This window comes from Microtus oregoni, unplaced genomic scaffold (assembly GCF_018167655.1).
Source record: "Microtus oregoni isolate MIOR12 unplaced genomic scaffold, Mior012 000031F_ref0000149, whole genome shotgun sequence".
Lineage (NCBI taxonomy): Eukaryota > Metazoa > Chordata > Mammalia > Rodentia > Cricetidae > Microtus > Microtus oregoni.
The window spans coordinates 24,077,388-24,099,738 of NW_024543090.1; the positions used below are offsets into that span (position 1 = coordinate 24,077,388).

Here is a 22,351-nt window from a genome sequence, read left to right on the forward strand (position 1 = left end):
TTCTTACCCAGATTTTCCATTTTCAGAATTTCCTTTGTTTGTGTTTTCTTTATTGCTTCTTTCCCCATTTTTAGGTCTTGAATAGTTTCCTTCACCTGTTTTTATTTTTTCCTTGACTTTCTTGGCATTCTTTAAGAGATTTATTTCTTCCAATGTTTTGTCTTTCCCTCAATTTCCTTAAGGGATTTTTCTTTACATTTCCTCTTTAAGGACCTCTATCATCTTCATAAAGTTATTTTTAAGGTCATTGTAAGCCCCTGTCTTTGGCCTCCATCTTTGGAGGCCCCATCCCTGGGCCTGTCAAGTCTTGACCCATCCCCAGAGGAAGGTCAAGATGAGCCCACCAAAATCTTGACCATGCCCTCAGTCTATTTAAACTGCTTCCCTGGAAAGTTTCCTCATGGTCCCTTTTCTTTCCCCCTGGTGGTCATGTTAGCAGCCTCCCGGTTCCCCCTTGGGGCACCTGAGAGGGCAGGAATCCCATTAAACCTGGATATTTTTTAATTTGGCTTGATTGGGATTTTTGCATTGACAAAGAGCTCGCGTTAGGAAAAATTCCTAACAGTCATTTTCTTGTGCTTCAGCTGTGTTGGAATGTTCAGGTCTTGTCATCAGATAGCTGAGCTCTGGTGGTGACAAATTGCCTTTCTGTTGATTGTGTTCTTACACTGAGGTTTAGGCATCTGGGTTTGGGATGATTTTATAGGTCTAAGTGTTGATTCCTGAGTTTGTCATTGTTTTGTTTCTTGGTTTCTGCTTCCTTTCTTGTCCTCTGGTCTAAGTAGCCAGGGGTTCTGGTTCTGGGACTGGTGAGTCTTTAGGTCCACTAGAGTGTCACCACCGGGGTTTTGAACGCCAACTTTGCCTCTGCAGCTCCTGTGTGGCCTCTGGGATCCTGGGTATCTACTTGGTCTCTGGGATTCTTAGTAAGGGGTGGCCTCCAGTAAGGCAGAAGTTTTCTGCTGAAGTTTCGGGTTGGGATATGGGGCTCAGGGAATGGGATGCAGTTGGGGACTGTTGGGTCAGCTTTAGGGAGTGTTAATTGGCAGTGGGTGGCGTGTTATCTGGGTCCCTAGAACCAGCCTGGCCTTTGGGAAAGCAGCATAAAGCAGCTGGAGTTGTGTACTGGAATATGAAGCCTAGGGAGAGGGTGCTGTTGGGTGGAATTTTAGGAGTGTTAGTGGGTTATGGGCAGAGTCTTACCTTAGATCTCTAGAACCATTCTGGCCTTGGGGTAAAGCACTAGTCTGCCAAAGTTGTGGGCTGGATTTGGAGCCCAGGGGAGAGGGTGTGGTCTAGGGCTGTTGGGTGGGATTTAAGGAGTGTGACCTGGTGGGTGGTATGTTGCCCGGAGTCCTTAGGACTAGCCTGGCCTCCTGTAAAGCAACTGGAGTTGTAGGCCAGAATATGGAGCCCAGGGGAATGGGTCATTTATTTTTTTAAAGGGCTCACAGTTTGAGAGGCTTTGGTTTACATGGTCAATCATGGGTTCAAGAGTTTCAGTCCATCACAGCAGGGAGTGTGCGGTGAGCAGAGCAGTCCATACCTTGCAGTGATAGCCAGAAAACACACAGAATACCCTGCTGCCAGGCTTTTTCCTGTGCTCCTAGCAGTCCATTTTGGCTCCTGGCCCATAGAGGGTACTGCCTGCATTCAGGGAATGTCTGCTCTCACTCTAGTGAAGCTGGTCTGGAAACACTCTCACAAGCACAGAGGTGTGCTTGAGTAATCTAGGTGCTTCTGAATCCAACTAGGTTTATACCTCTGATCAACCTTCACTCTTGATGGGCATCAGGGATTGGGGGTGGTGGGAGACTTGAGAAGAGTCCTGAGAATATTCATGGCAGGGGAATTAGGACACTATGATGGTGCCATGTGCATTATATAGGTACACTTTCATGTGCTCACTAAGAAACTGTCTCTGCAAGTGAAGATTATGTTTGGTTGACACCCACCATGGTCTCCACCCCCCCCCCCCATTTCAGAATCAAGCACATATTTTCCAAGGCTCCTTGTCTGGATATAGGCTGGCTTGTCTAACTGTCCTTGAGAACATCAACAGAGTAAGCCCTTTCCAGCAGAGGTCACCACTGTTTATCCCGTGCTATAAGAGAGCCTGTAGTGGGAACAGGAAGTCAGAAGTTCAGCCATGGGAGCTCATCCACAGAGAGAACGTGTATCAGCAACTCCAGCTCACCGCCTCAGCCTCCCCAGTTGGTTTCTGCTGGATGTTGCAAGCTCCCAATTTGATGATGTTACTTCTATCTGTGGCTAATTATTCCTTTATATGGAGGCTTTACCCAATGGGCAATTCCACCATGCCAGAGACTCTCACTGGGGAACTTCAGCCATAACGGGGCTGCCACAGTGAATTTCTTTCTGCTGGCTGCTTTGAGCTACTAATTTGATTATGTTTTGCTATTTATCCATCCATCCAACCCATCCACTTGCTATTTATTCTTTTACTTTGGCTTCCTATGTATTTACTAAACATTCACTCAAAACCCAAAGTTTGGTTATTATAGATCATTGTTTGGACAGTTCAGAACACTGTTAAACATTTTCTAAACTCCCAGAATGTAGTAATAGGCTGCATCCCCAGCACCCCGGCTGCCTGCTCGGCTAGCTTATGCCCGAAATAACAACACACAAACTGTATTCATTTAAACACTGCTTGGCCCATTCTCTTCTAGGCTAATTCTCACATATTAATTTAGCCCATTTCTAATCATCTGTGTGTAGCACCCCAAGGTGCGCTTACCGGGGAGATTCTAGCCTATGTCCATCCTGGGTCGGAGCTTCATGCTGGGAGCGGGGCATGGCGTCTCTCTCAGGCGTCTGCTCCAGAGAGAGCTGTGGAGTCTCTGAGCTCACTTCCTCTTCCTCCCAGCATTTTGTTCTGTTTACTCCTCCCACCTATCCTCTAACCAATAAAATGGGCCAGGGTAGTTCCTTTATTAGCCAATGACCTTCCTCCATCACCAGAATCTGTAACATCAAGACAAACTTTAATGTAGCCTATGGAATTTGGGACATAACAATGTTTCTGGTGGAGAGGAACCAGAGTTCTGTTTTTTTAGTATATCCTCTAAGGTACCTAGTTTAATCCTAAGAAGTATTACATTAAGGTATTTGGAGTGTATACCCTTGGTCTGTAGGATGAAATGGGAAAACTAAGGACACCTCAAAAGACATATGCAACTCAAACTGCCGTGTTCTTTGTAACCAAATTCCAGTGTTCTGCTTTTGAGCTCTGTGCCACACGCAGAGGGTCCTTAACAAGGAAGTGGCACATTGAACTGCCATCTGTAACAGAAAAAGAAGGAAAAGCTCAGAGATAAAAGCAAGAGGAGTCAGTATAACTCCTTGTTTATTTAGGTTGGAAAATAATCTTAAAATTTCCAACAAGAATTCTGCTTAGAGCAAAACAAATCACAAAGATAGGCAGGATGTAACTGCTTCTTTCACTCATTTAATTTAAATAACCAATATTTAAACATTCATGAGAAATACCTAATACTGTGCCAAGAGATGGAGCAGCTAATGACAACTCACAGGATATGGCTCTATCCCAAAGGGCCCTACTACACTGTTGGTACATAAAACTCACAATCAAGTATGGTTGCCAGATCATGTGACATCAGGTGCCATGTCACATACTTCCGATTTTGGAAATTACATGTGAAATTACCTGGCATGAGCAAGAAGGAAACACAGAACATGCAACAACCAGCTTAGGAGTTTATTAGAGGGGGCGCATGCGGGCCTGGGGATCGGTGTGCTGAGAGAGATGGGACACCCAGCTTTTTAAAATGCAAGATGACGGGCTCACACATGCGAGCAAGGGCTTAGCCGAGTCATAGTGGACATAATCACGCATGCGTGCGCGTGGGTCACGCAGGGCCTTTTAACATTCAGGCACTTCCGCCCAAGGGCCTGTTTGCACGTGCAAGGCTCGAGAACCCAGAAGTATCAGCCTTATGTGGCTGAAATCATTACAATATGTATTTGGAATTACAGGTTAGGGCATCAATAGTTCACCAATTAGCCAATTTACTTAGGATTATTTTGGTTCTCTGAGAATAAGAGTTTTTATTTGGCATTCATAATCCAAGAGAAGAAAACATAATCCAAGAGAAGAAACAGAAGATTCCTAAGGAGGAATCAATTGCTAAATAAATAGCAGGAAGATGCTTGTAGTTACAAAACGTTAACAACGTAACTTCTGAATCAAAGGAGGAAGTGAGATAATGAATAGCTTTTAAAGTAAAGGTACATCTTGAGAGTGCAATCAGAACACTTCCCCTGTGGGGAGAGGCAGGAGGATCAGGAATTCAAGGCCAACTTTAATTACATATTGAGTCTGAGGCCAGCCTAGGCTACATAACACATTACCTCATAAAACAAACAATAAGAAAAACCCAATATTATTTTAGAGCACTTTGAAAGAGGGATAGGCCTTTGAAAACAGTATTCTAGCTTGGAGCAGGAGCAAGCACACTGTACATATGAAGGATTGCATAAGATGTTTGAAGGGTGGCACACTGCTTTTCTATTGCTACAACAACATTAACATCACTGGAAATGTGACAGCTCCGAGGGGAAAGGTTTCCCTAATGGATATGTTATGGCCCTAAGAGGAGGTATCCTAGTAGTCAGGAACCTAAGAATACCACAATAGCCACAGAGGGTGGCTGCCTCTGCTTGGGTGAGAAGCAGCAAAGAGCTGAACAGAAGGCAGGCTTTATAGAGGATTTCTTGGGGGTTGTGGTGGAGGTTTCCAGGGGTTGGTCTGGGATTAGAGGGATTTTTGTGGCCAGATCTTGGGCTTCCCCCCCCCCCCAAAGGGTGGGGCCCGGAAGGGCTAGAAACAGGGAAGTTGGTGGCAGGGGACTTACAATTACTTTAAAAATCTATAGTTTAGCAGCCTCACAGGAAATAAAAATCTAGGTAATTCATAGAATTGAGTTCCATTACTTCAGAGAGGAGTCGGTTTCCTTACCTTTTTCAAGAGGTCACCCACCATTCAAATGGAAGACCCTCTTCCTTTGTCTTCAAACCCATCAGTGTTACATCTGTTTAATCATCCTTGATAGTCAAATCTCTCTCTCTCTCTGTCTCTCTGTCTCTCTCGACACTTTCCCTCTTTCAGTTTTAAAGACTGGGCCCATGGAGCAACCTTCCTATTTTAAGGTCAAGTTCACTAGTAACCTTTATTCGTCGCCACGCACCCTAATGTATTTAGAGGTCTCTGGGATTAGGCTGCGGACCTCCTCCCTTCAGAGAGTAAGTAGGTGCTACTCTTGAACTGAAAAATGGCTAAAAAGGAACTGTGAACATACTGACGAGGGCAATCAGGAGCCAGTGCATTCCGGAGGCGTGACATTATTATTATTATTTTATTTTCTTAAAGATGGCTTTGGCTCCAGCAGAGAAAACGGAACAGGTAATTTGCAGAGTAATATTAGAGGCTACTAGAGGTGGGAGTCTAAAAAACGACAGAGGATCGTTACATTTGTTGTGGAGCTGAGTCAGTCCGCACCCCTGTGCTTTCCGTCAGAACTCACGATGTCGTCCCGCAGGATCTCAGCTGGTGCTTTTGGTCATTTGGATTAATTTGTTCAACTGATGCTCTAACAACGCCTACATCATCTGCAAGCAACTGGAAGAGATTCTAAGCAACGCTCAAACTCACAGGCCTGAATAATTCAGTGGTTCACGTTCTTAAGACTTCTGCTTAAATCGGACACAACACTAAAAAGATCCACCAGGTTGGGGCTGCACATCGGGTCCGTTTTTCCGGTTATCACCGTCCGCCCACTGGGAAACCGCACCCGCACGCGCACCTCTGTGTCCACCGCGCTGACGCGAGGGGGCGGCGGGCTTTCCTGACTGGCTGGAACGAGCGACGCCTTCCGCATTCGTCACTTCCGTGTGCACCGCGGCTTTTGTCCGGCTACGAGCTAGGTTCCTATTTCTAGCGTCAGACTTCTCACCTGAACGCAGCTCGCCTTAAGCGGCGCTCAGAGCGGGGACATGAGTGTTCCTGTGCCACCGCCCCCGGACGGGGTCCTGACCGGGACCTCCGGCAGCCTGGAGGCCGGCGAGCCCACGCTGGGTACGGCTGTTTTGCAGGGCGACTGCCCACCTGGGCCGGGACCGAGTTGGGGGGGGGGGGAGGGGACTCCAGCTCAGGCTGCCCTCTTGCTTTGGGCACCCACGAGCGGAAACCTTGGTCCCCACTGTTGGGTGCGGTCGGTTTTTGAGAATTTTAAGTTTGTGTTGTTTTTTGACTATGTGTCATAGCGTCAGTGGTTGGGGATGGGTTTGTCAGAAAGAAGGTCGATTTGCAGAGAACTGTCCAATATTGGCTACTCATGAAATAGTCTGACTTACTTGGTGGCATTATTTTACCCGTCACCCATCATTACTTACTCCAGCAGCCGTCCCAACAGTTCCAGGAGAGATTTGAGCATCAGTGCTCGAACGCATCCATTAATTTACTGTACAGCCAGGTGAACACTATTCCTGTATACCATTGTCTCTGTGAGATTGAGACTATCACCATTCAAAGCATTTTCTGTGCGCTTTGGTTCATATGAGGGACCCTAGATGAGGAAGGCTTGTCGGACCCGTAAATAATTTCTTGGTTCCAGAAATAGGAAGCTACAAACAACTCTCAGCATTTCCTGACCCTGCTTTTCTTAATGACGTGTTTTCCTGGCTTGTTCAATTATGTCTGCAAATATACTGTAGTATCTACTTGCAGCTCGGGCCATTCATGGTTTTGCACAGAACTCACAAACAGCATGAATATAAATTAAAGCCGATTTTAGAGAGTGGGCGAGAGACGGATAGGTGCTACAGATTGATCTGGGACTTCTTGCTAAACAAGTGCCCTTTCGCAGATCTGCCCGATCTTCTGTTAATGGAGTGAGGTTACTCACATGAAACTTTGAAACTGCGTTCAGCTCTTCTTTTGACTTCCTTCTGCTTAGTGCAGAGGGTTCTGTGTTTGCACCCTGGAGCCACTAGTTCTAAAGCCAGTTCACCTATAGTCTTTATTCTTCCAGTGTTGTCTGTTCTGTTGTTACAGTACTGCCCCAAGAAAGCCCAGTCATGTCATTCCCTTGCTTAGAATCCCTAAGTGGCTTCTTACCACTTACTAAGTTAAGTTTAGATCCATAAAATTGACATGCAGGGATCCTTACAGGCTGGCTGTATGGTATATGTTAACGGTTTACTGTTGCTATGCTGTGTGTTCCCATGATTCAGACACATTTTATTCCCATTTTTTCTCATTTTTTCCTCCTAACAATGTTGCATCCCTTCCGCTCAGATTTGTATTCACTTGGAAGTGGTGGTTGGTGAAAGTTGGTGCCATCTTTTAGGAGGTTTTTGCAATGTCAAAGATTACACAGACGTTTTGCCTAGCTGTTTTCTAAGAATTTATTCCATGGAAACAGGAATGTGCAAAGATTAGCTAGGAATATCACTGTAGCTTCCTAGCAACTGGAAGATCACATTTTCACTGTTTGAAATAGCAAAAAGGGAAAATAATGCAATCTATACATAGGAGACTGGGTCGACTACTATAGAATTTTGTTCTGTTAAGAAGAATCGAGTAGATACGTATACATTGCTGCAGAAATATCTCTAGGAGGTATTTAAAAGTTGCCACGTGTGGCGGCACATGCCTTCTCTTGGGAAGCTGAGGTAGGAGGATCAAGGCCAGCCTAGGCTGTGTGGCAAGACTTTGTCTTAAAACTAAAATAAAAGACCTTCAGAATAGTATGTTTCATTTACGATGAAAAGACCCTGTGCATGACTGGGTAAAGACAGTTTCTAGATGTCTGTGTCATAATCCTGCAGAGTGACTTCATTGGAGTTAGTCCAATGAGAAGGACTGTTCTTTTTCCATTGGGCGTTTCTAAATTTTTGCAGTGATTAATAAAGAGAACAAAAGGAAAGGACATGAAGGCGTTCAGTGTCTTCAACACCCAGACTACCTTTAGAAATCATCTCAGACTCCATAACAGTTCTGGTAATGACTTTGCATTCTCCCCTCTATTGTGCCTACCAGGGAGGAGGAGTTACCTTATTTATTGTTATGACTAAAAAATTAATACATGGTATGTGTTCAGCAATGTTCATTGTGTGAATCTGGTAAGGACCCCTCCTTTTTTTTTCTAGTCTTCTACAATGAAGTACTTGGAACTTAGCAACTAAATATGTATAAAAACATTAACTGAAACCTACCCAATGATTAATAATAGTTAGAAAGGGAAAGGGAGGCCCATGAGTTAGAGTTAGAGTGTGTATGTGTGTGTGAGGGTGGCTGTAGGTGAATTTGTTGTTACGTCTTAAAATATCCTTATTGGGTAAGTCTTCCTCTTTGCTATTTCATTTTTGGTTTGGAGTGTTTCAGTTTCTGTTTACTCTTTCCCATTTGAATTCTGCCTTGCAGTTTTGAAAATTCTAGTTTGTGTCTTTAGGGTTAAAATTGAAATTGTACAATTTTATCTTGATTTTCTAAAAGATTGAATATGAGAGCTTGTTTTCCTCAGCCTTTTCTGAATTTAAATCTGTGATGAGCACGCCGAGAACTGTAGTAATGTGTGTGAAACACTCTAGAAAGTCGTCTAATTTGATTTTTTTTTTTACCTTCTGGTTAACATTTTTATTGTAGTATTTCCTTTTAAAATTTACCCAAGACAAAAGAAGAAAACAAAGACAATGGCCCCGGAAGGAATGCACAATTTGTTTTAGTTTACAGCACAGAGACCCTTCTCTTAATGGGAGTTGTGCTCTTGGTTTCAGCAATAAGTGAAGGAAAAAAGATCTTGCCCTTTTGAAGTTCTGAGGGGAGGTGTGGGTGAAAGAAATGTTTTAGGCCGGGCGGTGGTGGCGCACGCCTTTAATCCCAGCACTTGGGAGGCAGAGGCAGGCGGATCTCTGTGAGTTCGAGACCAGCCTGGTCTACAAGAGCTAGTTCCAGGACAGGCTCCAAAACCACAGAGAAACCCTGTCTCAAAAAACCAAAAAAAAAAAAAAAAAAAAAGAAATTTTTTATTTTCATTTTCTGTGTGTGTTTTTCCTACATGTATGCATATGTACTATGTGTTACCCTGGTGACCTTGGAATCCAGAGAGGATGTTAGATCCTTTGGAACTGGAATTATAGATGGTTGTGAGCTGCCATGTGGTTGTTGGAAACAAAACCTGGATTCTCTGTAAGAGCATCCAGTGCTCTTAACTGAGTCACCTCTCCAGTCCCATCTTAATTTGATGGTAACGGTTGTTACCAGACTATAATTGATGACAGATGTGCCCGAGCTTAATGTTAATTATGAAGTGCTTTTGGGATACAATTTTAGCGCAGTGAACATTTTACCTTTTTCTCATTCAATATCCATGATTGTAAAAACCTTATAAACATTCATTGACCCCCACTTTGAAATGGCTCTGTACTTTTTTCCTGGAAATAGTAATTGATAGGTATTCATCTTAGATATTTGAATGCCTGGAAAAGGATGAGACATCATTCCTGGCATCAGGTCTAGATTAGCCCATAACATGATTAGAATACACTATTTCCTGTAGCAAATTAAGGTGCTGAATCTTTTTTTTTTTTCCTCTGAATTGAGTTATCACACATCACTGAACTTGTGTTAGTAGGCCTAGGTTCTGGGTCCCTGTTTCCCAGCTGACTTTCCTAGCGTTGACCCTGGTTCACAGAAGGTGCTGAGTCTTAACTGATAAATGATAAACAACCCCCTTTAATATGTAAATATACTGAGCAAAAATGCCCTGCATTTTTCTTTCTTTTGTGTTCAAAACTCTTTTTAGATATGCCTTTTTGTTTATATAATTTCTTCAACAGTTTTTATTCTCTACTTGGTTGTGAGTCTAACCTTTAATGACTGAGCCATCTCTCCAGTTTTCCCTGTAAGTTTTTATTCTGCCTCTCTCTCTCTCTCTCTCTCTCTCTCTCTCTCTCTCTCTCTCCTCTCTCTCTCTCTCTGTGTGTGTGTGTGTGTGTGTGTGTGTGTGTGTGTGTTGGTGGGTATTCAATGTGTTCTGTGAAAGTCAGAGAAAGTTGTCAGGTTTCTCTCCTGCTGTGGTGGGTTTCTGGGTTGGATGTGGATGTCACGTGGTTGGCTCACCTAGGAAGCTCTTTGATCCACTGAGCTGCCTCATCAGCCTCTAGTTATGTAATTTCTGCACGCTTTTCAAAGCATTGATGCATTAATTCAGTGACGGTTAACTCATCCTTCAATCTGACTCCTTGGCAAACACAGTCTAAATTTCACATAACGTAAAATTTGAATATGCTAATGTTTGTTTACTCTAGACTTTATTCTGTACTTGCAGCTTAAAATTACTTTTTTTTTTTCCAGTTTTGGTGATACGCAGCTCAGAGGGCTGAGGCAGGGGGATTGAGAGTTCTAGGCCAGCATGGAAACCTTGTTTCAAAACAAGAAAAGCTCAAAACAACACAAACCTTTTTTGCCATGTTTAGTGAAAGCTCAGCAGGCACACATGTAAAAGAAGCCACTGCTGTATTGGGAGAGGTGTGCTTCCTTCACTCCTGTGTGGGCTCCCCCTCCTCCCTGGCTGAGCTCCCCCAGCCTCCCTGCAGTGCAGCAGCATTAGAGCTTCCTAAATTTGGTTTTCTCTTGAGCACAGGTTTGAGTGATGCGTCTCCAGATGAAGGACTGATAGAGGATTTTGCTGTAGAGGACAAAGCTGTGGAGCAGCTGGTGGGAGGCCTGCTGTCCCACTACTTACCAGATCTGCAGAGGTCAAAGCAAGCCCTCCAGGAGCTCACGTAAGCCAATGGAAAGCCAGCTGTGCCTCCTTTCCTTCTGTCACTTGGTAGTGGCATGTGACAGTGGTGTGACAGTCTTCTCTTCTGGAACATTGATCATGGCTCATTTCTGTGTTTTGAAGATGGGATTCATGGAGTAACTCATAATCTAAATGTAAAAGGTGAAGCGAATACTCCTAAAGAGTCTAGTTTCATTGTGGGAAACTTGGAGAATGAGTGTGTGTTTGAATAATCTGTGCCTTTGAATGAATTGGTCTCCTCCATCTAAATCTAATGTGTGCTCAGGCTCATTGGAGTTTATTGTCCTTTTAAAAGCATAACAGCAGCGATGATCATCTCTTTCATGGATGATACTTTGTAGTAATAAGGGCGGCGGGGCTGCGTCCCCAGCACCCCAGCCGCCCACATGGCTTGCTTAGCTTATGCCCCGAAATAACAACACACAAACTGTATTCATTTAATCACTGCTTGGCCCATTCTCTTCTAGGCTAATTCTCACATATTAATTTAGCCCATTTCTAATCATCTGTGTGTAGCACCCCAAGGTGCGCTTACCGGGAAGATTCTAGCCTATGTCCATCCTGGGTCAGAGCTTCATCCCGGGAGCGGGGCGGGTCAGAGCTTCATCCTGGGAGCGGGGCATGGCGTCTCTCTCAGGCGTCTGCTCCCGAGAGGAGAGCTGTCGAGACTCAGCTCACTTCCTCTTCCTCCCAGTGTTCTGTTCTGTTTACTCCTCCCACCTATCCTCTAACCAATAAAATGGCCAAGGCAGTTCCTTTATTAGCCAATGACCTTCCTCCATCAATACTTGTAATTTGTGTCCTTTTTTCTTGTTTGATCTGGCCGATGGCTTTTATTGATACTAAAGCTTTTTATTTTTATTGCTTACCCCTATACTCCCCTCCCCCCCCCACTGTTTTCCAGTTGTGACCTCTTGTCTTTTGCTGTCCCATCTTTGGCAAGCTGCTGGGTATTCTGTTCTCCACTCTGTGCTTCCTCTTCTGTCTTCCCTAGTCTGACGTGAAGGGACCTGTTGGTACCCAGACTCAGGCCTGATGGTGACCATATGATTGCCCTCCAGCCTCGTTGCTAAGTCACCTTTCATCACTGCTCTTTATTTTTATAACAAATCACACTATATTTTCTCTTAGAATGTTCATTTAGGTGACCCTTCTGTGTCACTGAACCCTGGAATCATATTTGATCAGGAGAGGAGTAGGAAGGAAGTTAGCTTCCCTCCTTCATTTGAATCCAGATGTTAACAAAGCAGTTGTCTGGTCTGACCTTCTCGTGTGGATGAGAGTTAGGTCAAGAGCAGAAACGTGACTCTCCAAGGCCACACAGCTGTGAGGGAAAGGCCTCGAGTGCTTCCCAGTGCCCGCTCATCCCCCAGCTGCTCGGCTGCCCTGGAGGACGCTCTGTCCTTTGGCACTACGTCTTCTCCAGTGCCACATCAGGAAGCCCTGCTTCTAATTGGCTTTGTGAGAATGCTCCAAGTTTTAGAGAAAATTGAGTTTTGTGAGCAGAATGCTGTAAAAGAGAATGTATTGGGGGAGAATGCAGAATGTTGTTGCAGTAGTAAAATACTTGGAATAATCTGGTTATTTTAGTGAAGTCTGAAGTTGTGACAGAAGTGAAGTATGCACTTAGCTGTCAGAATACATCTTTGATATGCGGTGTTGAGAGACTATTCTGAGTGTCTTAGAGAGGCACTGTATTGCCAGCTGGGTTTCCAGCTTTGCGTGTTAGCTGGGATAAATGTGATTCCTTGTAATGAACCAATACTTAGAATGTAAAGTTTGCTTTGTCTGTGTGGTTTTGTTTCAGACAGAACCAAGTTGTGTTGCTAGATACACTGGAACAAGAGATTTCAAAATTTAAAGAATGCCATTCTATGTTGGACATCAATGCTTTGGTAAGTCTGTTCTTGCTTGTAACTGAACAAGATTTTATTTTAGAAAGGCTTTTGTACCTCTGCATTTTGGTGATCTTATCCTCCAACTTTCATGTGTAGAATTTCTTTTTCACAGGGACTCTTGGTTGCTTTATTAGATTCCCATGGTTTCTGGCATTCACATGCTGAACATGTATTAGGAATTGAGCTTATTTGTCTGTCGAACGATCTCACGAGATGATGACGTGAAAACAGAGTGAGGGACATTTGAGACACGGTGTTTACCATTAAGGAAAGTGCATTCCTTTTTGAAGGGTCAGTTATATGGTTTCTTTTATTAGTATTTCTTATGCCATGGTGAGATGGACATGTTAAAGATGAATAATTGGATAGTTTGATTTCACTAGATGCTCCTGGGAGAACAACGGGACTTAGCATAGGCAAAGTCATGTTGCTCCTGACCTTCCTGGACATTAGGAACTGCTTGCCGGCATGGCTTTGCAAGTGTTCCTACACATCCAAAGCGATTCTGTGTGACAAGGAGGATCAGATCGTTTCCTTGTGTAGCCACCAGTGTTCTCTAGCCCTGACGGCCTTGGTGCAGAGAGTGCAGTCTTTTCAGCCGCTGACTGACATCTTGTGGAGGAGGTGAACATGGCCGCACTCACTCTTCTTTTCCTTGGCATTGGCATCGTGATCAAATGGGTATTTGTTGACTGAGTGAAAGCTGAACAAATGAACAGAATTCTGGAATGGACAGAACTGAGTTTTTCACTTATTTCTTCTCTTTGCCCAAGAGTAGTTTTCTTTTTTCTTTTTTTTTTTTTTTATTGAGAAAAGGAGAAAAAAAAACAACAACAAGTTTCCACCTCCTCCCAGCCTCCCATTTCCCTCCTCCTCCTCCCACCCTTCTCCCCCTCCCCCCACTCCTTTCCCCCTCCCTCTCCAGTCCAAAAAGCAGTCAGGGTTCCCTGCCCTGTGGTAAGTCCTAGGTCCTCCCCCCTCTGTCCATATCTAGGAAGGTGAACATCCAAACTGGCTAGGCTCCCACAAAGCCAGCACATTAAGTAGGATCAAAACCCCCTGCCATTGTCCTTGGTGTCTCATCAGCCCTCATTGTTCGCCATGCTCAGAGAGTCCAGTTTTATCCCATGCTTTTTCAGTCACAGTCCAGCTGGCCTTGGTGAGCTCCCAGTAGATCAGCTCCACTGTCTCAGTGGGTGGGTGCACCCCTCGTGGTCCCGACTTCTTTGCTCATGTTCTCCCTCTTTCTGTTCCTCATTGGGACCTTGGGAGCTCAGTCCAGTGCTCCAGTGTGGGTCTCTGTCTCTATCTCCATCCATCACCAGGTAAAGGTTCACAATGATGTTTCACTCGGTCCCAAGAGTAGTTTTAATTCTCACATAGGAATTGGAAACAGGAATGCCCTGAAAGCTACACATAGATGGTCTGTGAGCTGACTTTACTAACTGTTGTGTGAGAGGCAGCCTCTCGCTCCAGGCCTGTTTCTCATCCCTTGTCTCTGTTTCTGAGAGTAAGGTTCCTTTTCCATTCTCTGCCACTCTCTGGGCCTCCATCACTTCTCTATCCTCAGCTTCTCCCAGCAGGATCATTTTGACGGCAGACTGTGATGCAGAGTGTACTTTACCTCTAGGAGAACAGTGTGTGTCCTCTAGTGGCTGTGTTGATATTCTGACTGCAAAAGCACAAGAAACATGGCTGGATTTGTTGGCCATTCTCTCAGAATCTGTGCCGTAGCTGCCATTTTCCTGACAGGAAGACACATTGCTGGCTTGTTCTTTCAAAAAGGCAGTAGTGACTGTTTTAATTTCTGGGTTATGTGGTATGTTTTTGAAGCAAAATGTTGTTTATAATTTTGTTAATATAAATATGTTTTATGTTTAATAACGTGTGTGTGTGTGTGTGAGAGAGAGAGAAAGAGAGAAGGAGAGAGAAAGAGAAAGAGAGAGGGAGAGAGAGAGAGAGTGAGTGTAGTCCTGGCTGATCTGGAACTTACTATCCAGACCAGTCTGGCTTCAGATTCACACAGATCTAGCGCCTTTGCCTCCTGAGTGCCAGGATTAAGGAGTGCACCATTACACCCATCTATAATAACTTTTTTTTTTTTTTTGGTCAACTGAATTGAATCAGATGTTTTCAAAATCCTGCTAATGGTTCAATGAAATCTGTATCATCAAACTTAAAGTATGTACACAGTTGAGGTTCTAAAGTTTACCAGTTCAGGAAGGATGAGCTGTAGTGTGGATGTAGTTGTCAGTCTTGGCATTTCCTGCTATCTTACCTGACTCTGTTCAGTTCACAGAAGCGAAGCACTATCATGCCAAGCTGGTGAATATAAGGAAGGAGATGCTGTTGCTTCATGAGAAAACATCCAAGTTAAAAGTGAGTGGGAACCCTTGGATACCCTTTTTACGTGGAATTTTATTTTTCTTCAGTGTTCATGTTTTGACGTTTTATACTTCTGGGTCCAGTAGATATCAATTCATGCTACATTATTTCCCTTTAAGATTGAAGTCTTTTGATCCCTCTGCTAGTAGCTGGGCTGATAGGTTCATCTCTACATGTGAAGTGAGCAGGGAGTAAAGTTTTCATTGTCGTTCTAAATTAAGGGGGCCTTGAATTACTCCAGATAAATTTAAAAGTTAAGCATGGGCTTTGTTGATATGTATTGACTAACTTGAGTCAAACATTATTATTTTTAAGTTCTGCCGTAACTGTAACCCTTGACTGCCCCCTCCTTTACCCCCCAATCTCTCTACAGAAAAGAGCACTTAAGCTCCAGCAGAAGAGGCAGAGAGAAGAGCTGGAAAAGGAACAGCAGAGGGAAAAGGAATTTGAAAGGGAAAAGCAGCTGACAGCCAAGCCAGCCAAAAGGACATGAGCAGCCTAGCTGCAGGTGTTTGCTGCCCTGTCGCACTCCCTGGCTCTCCAGTGCTGGACACAGAGAGGGTGCAGATGGTACCTTATGCCATGGGCATGCTAGAAGTCCTTCCCAGGGTTGCTGTATCTCTGTGATTTCATTTCTTTTCACTTAAGAAGCCTTGTTTTTGATATTTACATTTTCAACTTTTGCTTAATTTTAAAATGTATTATTTTGATTTTAAGTCATTTGTAAACTGGAAAATACTTTGGTTTTTACTGGAGTCTGGACACTAGTTCAAAATGAGTACAAGTGCTTGGGCTTCTTGAGAATTGATTTTATAGTTTCAGCTTCTCCTCCTATGATGACAGGCCTTTCCTGCTCCGCAACACGGAGTTCTGGCAATTGCTTTTCATTGCTTAAAGAGAAATTCCAGTTGTCTGGCCACAGATCTCCTGGGAAGAAAGCCGCCGAGCCTTTGTGAAGAACACAGGACATGTGTGTACCCGGAAATACCAGCACGATAGATATAGGTCAGGAGAGGGAGTGCCAGACAGACTCTTCAGCCATTCTGTTTCTCAGGGCTGGTGCTTAGGCAGATTCCATCTGTTCCTAAAGCTGTGCAGTGATGGTGGACCCGCCAGATGCTCTGATGGGCAGCACGCTTGTCCTAAGTCATCCAGTGCAAGAGTGTGTTGTGCTTTTTCTTTATTACTCAGACAGGGTTTCTACAAAGCCCTGATGTCCTGGAGCTCACTCTGTAGACCAGGCTCATAGAGATCCACCTGCCTCTTATCTCCAAGTGCTGAGATTAAAGGTGTGTGCCACCATGTCTGGCTCAGGGCTTTTTAAAGTAGAGTAAAACCCACTGTTGTTCACATCATGTGTAATTACAGAATTGGTGGATGTCAGTAAATAGTATACAGAGAGGCAGCGTGAGACCTTCAGTTATATTCTTTTTTCTATGCTTTGAAAACAAAAAAATTAATTTACTGTACTGTGTTTAAATCCATGACAAGTACTTCACCTGTACATATAAAATTACTAAATTATTTTATCAGACACCTTTTAATATACAATATCTACACCTATTGAAAAAGGAAGTAGGAAAGTATTAATAGATAAAAATATAGCATATAGACAGAGTACTTCTGTATTCTAGCCTTGTTTGAGTGACAGGTAAGGAAACTTGTTACAAGTCATAATGCCACCATATCAGCTAGGAAAAGACCACAGCATCTCTGAGTCACCTGGGAAAAGCCTGTTTTGCTTTTGGAAATAATTAATCATAGGTTTATATTTATTAAGTGTATTCAGTCACTTTAGAAACCCATAAAGTTAGCAAACTAAGCTACATTTTAGTAAATATTTTGATCCCAGAAAGCAAAACTGGGCAACAGACGTATATACAAAGTACACGGTTGAAGTCTTTGGACGAAAGGCAACAAGAATGTTACTGGATGAGTAGCTCTCCTAGTCCAGTCCTATCAAACCGTGGATCACAGCGGTCAGATGAGCATGCCCAGCTGCTGCTGCAGTGTAAATTCTTTTCATGATGAATCTATATAAATAATGCTATGGTTAGGCTAGTAATAGAAAAATACTATCTGTAGCATGCTATAATTAGAGAAAGTTAATGGTATAAAACAAAGAAAAATAATTTATGCTTTTTACTTGTGAGGAAAAATGGCAAAAATATTGTGATATTTATTACCTTAAAATAAATTTTCATTGATTTTTAAGTTGAGCCACGGCGATTAAAGCCTTAGGCATGACTTTATGTGCCATCAATTCATTAGACAATCAGCAGATATATAGCCCTTGAATTTTCCAAAACCTTAGTTTTTCATGTGTAAAGGAGGAAACCAGAGTGGGGAGCCCTCAGAAACAGAAATGTCCAAGGTACCGTGTATCTGTACAACTCAGAGCTTCAAAATACAAGCATCATACATACGAGCAATAAATAAGTCAGACCTGATGTCATCAGATAACAAGATAATGACTAATCAGCAGCATGAAAAAATCCAATTGCCGCTCTAAAATTATTCATAAAATAGAAGGTACACCCATGTTTTGAATGCTGGCTACTTAAAAAAAATTGGAATACAATTTGTCCACCAAAAATATATCTGTTTTAAAGAGTCATTTGTAAAACATAAACCCAGCCTTATACGTACATTTTCTTTTCTTAGGAAAAGGGCACTTAGTGTATAGCTAAGGCATTCAGAACATAAAGATCCTGTTGACTTCCCTATTTGGAAGAAGGTATTCTATTCAGTTTTGAGTTTATATTTATAAAAATATAAATATGTCTGACAGAGATGGCATAGTGTCTGCTGCAAAATCCATTGTCAAGGTCACGAAAACAATACTGACTCTGTTTCATTCTTAGTTGCCAGAAACTTCCCAAATCATAAGAAAAGATAAGGTATTCTGAGTCTTCAGAAGTGGGCTCGTAGTCTTTTGTTGTCTTCTCGTAGCCGTTCAATTTCAGCCAGCAAGCCTTCATTCACTCAAGAATCTTTCCAGCAAAGAGTGCATTTCATTCAGCTGTATATGAAACTGTCTAATCATCTCCACTTGCAAATTCGCAGTGTCCTAAAGCAAAGCGCCCCTGAAGTCATCCAAGGTTTACTGTATCATGTTATAAATGAAACGGATCTGAGCAGAAGTCGGTGACACATTGGACTGACTGGTCTCAAGGCTATCCACTATTTTTTCTGAGCGTCAGCTGGCTACTCCAGCAGTGACAGAGGACGCTACCTTTGGAACTGGAGTTGAGGATCCATTGACTGAGGGCTTCAGTTTCCTTTTTTGGCTTTTTATATTTTTCAAGATTTCTTGTTTGGTTACATGATGGAGAGGTATTTCGAATTCCTGGTTCAGTACCAGAGAAGATCAACTTTGCAAACTGCTTCAGGAGTCCTTCGGCTCCTGCTTCTTCCCCAGGTATGTTCTCTTCGCCTCGGCTTCCAGATCACGGCTCTCACTTTCTTCTTTCCCTGGAGATCCCACGAGGACAGAAGAGCACTGGAGTTAATACCAGAGTGCTGGAAGTGACTGGATTTCTTCCTCAGTGGGAACGCTGAGTTCAGCTACAGTAGAAAGTCAAGGCCATCTCCTTTGCCTACAGACTCATCACCTCTGTTGAGTGTAGCATCGTCTCTGACTGGTGAGAACATGTCACCTAAACTACTTTCCCTCGCATCATCAAAGCTGGAGAAATCTTGACTTATTCCACCGTCTGTTTCTTTAAAATATCTCTATTTATGCTTCGAGAAGACAAGCCTGCTTTATCCTGAGCAGCAATGACTCCTTTGGCCATGGCTGTCGTCACAGGCTATGGGAGAACTGTGGCAATGGAAGAAGCAGTTGCTTCTCTGACAGCCCTACTGCTGCTAGGTACAGCAACACTCCGTTTGTTCACTGATGTGCGCTTATTTGAGCAGCCATTAATAAAACTTGCCTTTGTCAGAGACGTGGAATACTGAAATGCTCTGCATTGTACAGATGTCTTGTGGGCTCTGATGGTTTTCACAGGTGATTCAGCTTACGTCATACTGATATATTTTCCCACGGGAAGATCTAATAGCCCAAGTGGCTCCATCATGCAAAAAATCTACTGAGGTCAGGGGAGTGTCGGCTACTAAAGTTCTCACCAGCTTCTTACTTGAAGTGTCATGGAGAATGATTCTTTTTTCTAGGCCCATGGTTATAAACAGCAGTTTATTTACAGGAGAGAAACATGCCTGAAGCTGGAGCCTTGCATATCTTGTCAAAGCTTCGATATGAGCTCTTGACTGTTGACATCCCAGAGGGTTACTGTTCCATTATCTGAAACACTGCCAAGGAGAGACTTCTTAAACGGAGTACTTCACGTGCCGGATGGGCATGTTACTTCCGTGGTCAAAAGGTGTACTGGATGTATTCATGGTTATGCTGTGCAAAACAGTCTCACTTCTGAGAGAGACCCAGAAGCAATGTAGCAATCATTCCAATTGTATGCCACACAAGTGACTTCACCTTTATGATCCGTAAGAGCCCGATGAACTCATTTTGATTTCAAATCCCCAATATTAACAGTGTTATTTAGGCCTCCACTTGCCAAATACATTGATATGGAATCAATACATGTCTGCTTTTGGCCTTCAGCAAGCTCTAAAAGTGGGACAGATTTACCTTTGCAACTTGACACCACCATTTTGTCACCGCTGTAGGTTGCTGTCACTAAGAAGTTATCATTGCTGCTCCAACATATTGAACTGATGATTCCATGTGGTGACGTGTGGCGGTTGAATTTATCCACCAATGCCATACATGAAGCATCCCATATTTTAATATTGTTGCCTGATGAAGCAAATCTAAGGTTTTCTTGTATGACTCAGCCTCTCAAGCTTGGGACCCCACACTCCCTGCTAGATACCTTCAGTTATATTCTTGATGTGCTATGTGGGGACTTACTCTGTACGGCAAATGAAGTTTCATTGTTAGAAATCAAGCGTGTGTTAGTATACTTCCCCATTTAGTGTTTCATACACAACTGGGCTCCGTCCCTACTGTATACGAACAGTGCAGAACTACAAAGTAGGTAGTAGAATGCATCTTTTATACTCCATGTTACACCTTTAGTATGCTGGAGTCACTACCTCTGATCTCATGCTGGCTCTAAAGATCAGATCTTTAGTGATGAAGAGATCACTAAAGATGAAAGATGCTAAAAAACTTGTTGGTTTAAAGGCTTAACTACTTTGAAAGAACCTTTTCTTTCTTTAATGAATGAATGGTAGTCCCACAAATCACTGCTCTGACCTTGTGTCTGTCTGAAAAGCTCTTACTCTAGTCACTTGCTGTCACTGCCAGAGCAGGTGTCTCTAGAACTTGCAGGACAGTGTCATTACAGAACGTACTGTTATAATAAGATATCTGACATCTGACAAAGGCTGTAAATTGTTTTTCGCAGTGATTTTTGACTGATGGTATTGGTGATTTAAAATACTGTTCCCATAGCCGGGCGGTGGTGGCGCACGCCTTTAATCCCAGCACTCGGGAGGCAGAGGCAGGCGGATCTCTGTGACTTCGAGACCAGCCTGGTCTACAGAGCTAGTTCCAGGACAGGCTCCAAAACCACAGAGAAACCCTGTCTCGAAAAAAAAACAAAAAAAAAAAATAAAATACTGTTCCCAGACACTTTCCTCAGTCTATTGAAGTGAATCTATTATTTGTTTTGCTTAAAGTTTTCTCCAGTGATTCTGGTGTACCTTAAAGGATAAGATACTCCCAGGTCTAGTTGCCACCAGCAGGGTTTTCCACACTAAAGCGTGTGTCCTTTTCACCTGGGAACTTGAGAGAATATCAACATCCTTAGTTTGTACTCACTAGTTCTGATGTGGAGCCCATGGAAGTTTTAGAGTGCTAAAGACAATTCTGGTGCAAGGAACTGGTAGTGTAGATAGTTCAGTGATTACAGTTCTAAGGGATGGAATGGTTTCAAAGCTACCCAGCAATTTGTGGAATTCATATTAAACTTAAGAAATAAGTTGTTTACTACTGCTTTTGATATATAATCAGATTTAAAACTAAACCTTAGCTGGCAGGAAATTGAACTTTTTGACCTATAGCAAAATAAATCATCTTATATGAATAAATGACAAGGCACATGTGTTTTCAGAATTAAGTTTTAAAGACTTTTAAAATATCAAAAAGAGGGGCTGGAGAAATGGCTCAGCAGTTAAGAGCACTGACTGTTCTTGCAGAGGACCCAGGTTCAATTCCTAGCACACACATGGCAGTTTACAACTGTCTGGAACTCTAGTTCCAGGGGACCCAGTGCCTCAGCTGTCCTCTGCCTGTACCAGACACACATGTGGTACACTTATTCACAGTTGAAAAACATTCATCTACATAACCTAGAAACAGATAAATCTACAAAAACCATATGTAATTATCCATTATTTTACGGTTATTGGTTAGTCAGAAATGTGATAGGTGATCAAACCCTAAAACTTTAGCTGTATTTCACATAGAACCTTATAATAGTCTTGCTGTGTTTTTCAACAAATAGAAATTGGTTGAAAAAAAAAGTTGTGCTTGTTTTGAAACAATATTAGATATATACAGAGCTGAAATGTATGGTGTTCATTTTGTGTTGACTTTGTCTTGAGTAACATGTAAATAAGCAGACGTTGAATGTAATGTAATATGTCCACTGTGAGTTTTATTGGTACCAATTGTATGCCCAAATACCTTTGTCTGATTTTGATTTTATAAATGAAAACTACTTTTTATGCATCTAATAAAACATCAGAATCATGGGGTTTTATTTGTCAAGAACTATTCTGTACACATCAGTATGTATTTGTATTTATGTATATTACTCCAGACTTCTTTTGTTCCTCTTCATGTCCTCTGTATACTAGATGATCTTTATATCTCATTAAAACATTCCAGCATTCGGGAAGCAGAGGCAGGCAGATCTCTGTGAGTTCGAGGCCAGCCTGGTCTATAAGAGCTAGTTCCAGGACAGGCTCCAAAGTTACAGAGAAACCCTATCTCAAAAAATAACAACAACAACAACAACAACAACAAACCGAATTGCCAGTCCATGGGCTGCAGAATTCTAACTTTGCTTGCAGAGGACCCAGGTTTGGTTCCCAGTACATCAGGTGTGGTAAGGAGGCCACTTGTTCGTTTCCCAGCCACCCAGACTTCTGAAATAATCACACAGAAACTGTATTAATTAAATCATA

General features: G+C 42.8%; 1 protein-coding gene and 1 pseudogene across 1 annotated transcript; one reads left to right on the plus strand and one right to left on the minus strand.

Moving 5' to 3' along the window:
- The first annotated feature begins 5,951 nt into the window (after positions 1–5,951).
- Positions 5,952–21,912, plus strand: Bloc1s6 (biogenesis of lysosomal organelles complex 1 subunit 6). The gene is made up of 5 exons (XM_041678879.1): positions 5,952–6,118; positions 10,689–10,830; positions 12,658–12,745; positions 15,041–15,127; positions 15,507–21,912. Exons 1-5 carry the CDS (start codon positions 6,037–6,039, stop codon positions 15,624–15,626), a joined length of 519 nt encoding a protein of 172 aa, XP_041534813.1. The 5' UTR covers positions 5,952–6,036; the 3' UTR covers positions 15,627–21,912.
- LOC121465611 lies at positions 18,047–19,980 on the minus strand (annotated as a pseudogene).
- Positions 21,913–22,351: the final 439 nt, after the last annotated feature.

What these genes read in the sequence shown, in the direction of transcription:
- Bloc1s6 (XM_041678879.1), top strand. Translation starts at nt 6,037, where the DNA reads ATGAGTGTTCCTGTGCCACCGCCCCCGGACGGGGTCCTGACCGGGACC. An exon ending in GGCCGGCGAGCCCACGCTGG is followed by an intron (nt 6,119 to 10,688) that starts GTACGGCTGTTT and finishes TCTTGAGCACAG; the next exon opens with GTTTGAGTGATGCGTCTCCA. An exon ending in AGAAAACATCCAAGTTAAAA is followed by an intron (nt 15,128 to 15,506) that starts GTGAGTGGGAAC and finishes ATCTCTCTACAG; the next exon opens with AAAAGAGCACTTAAGCTCCA.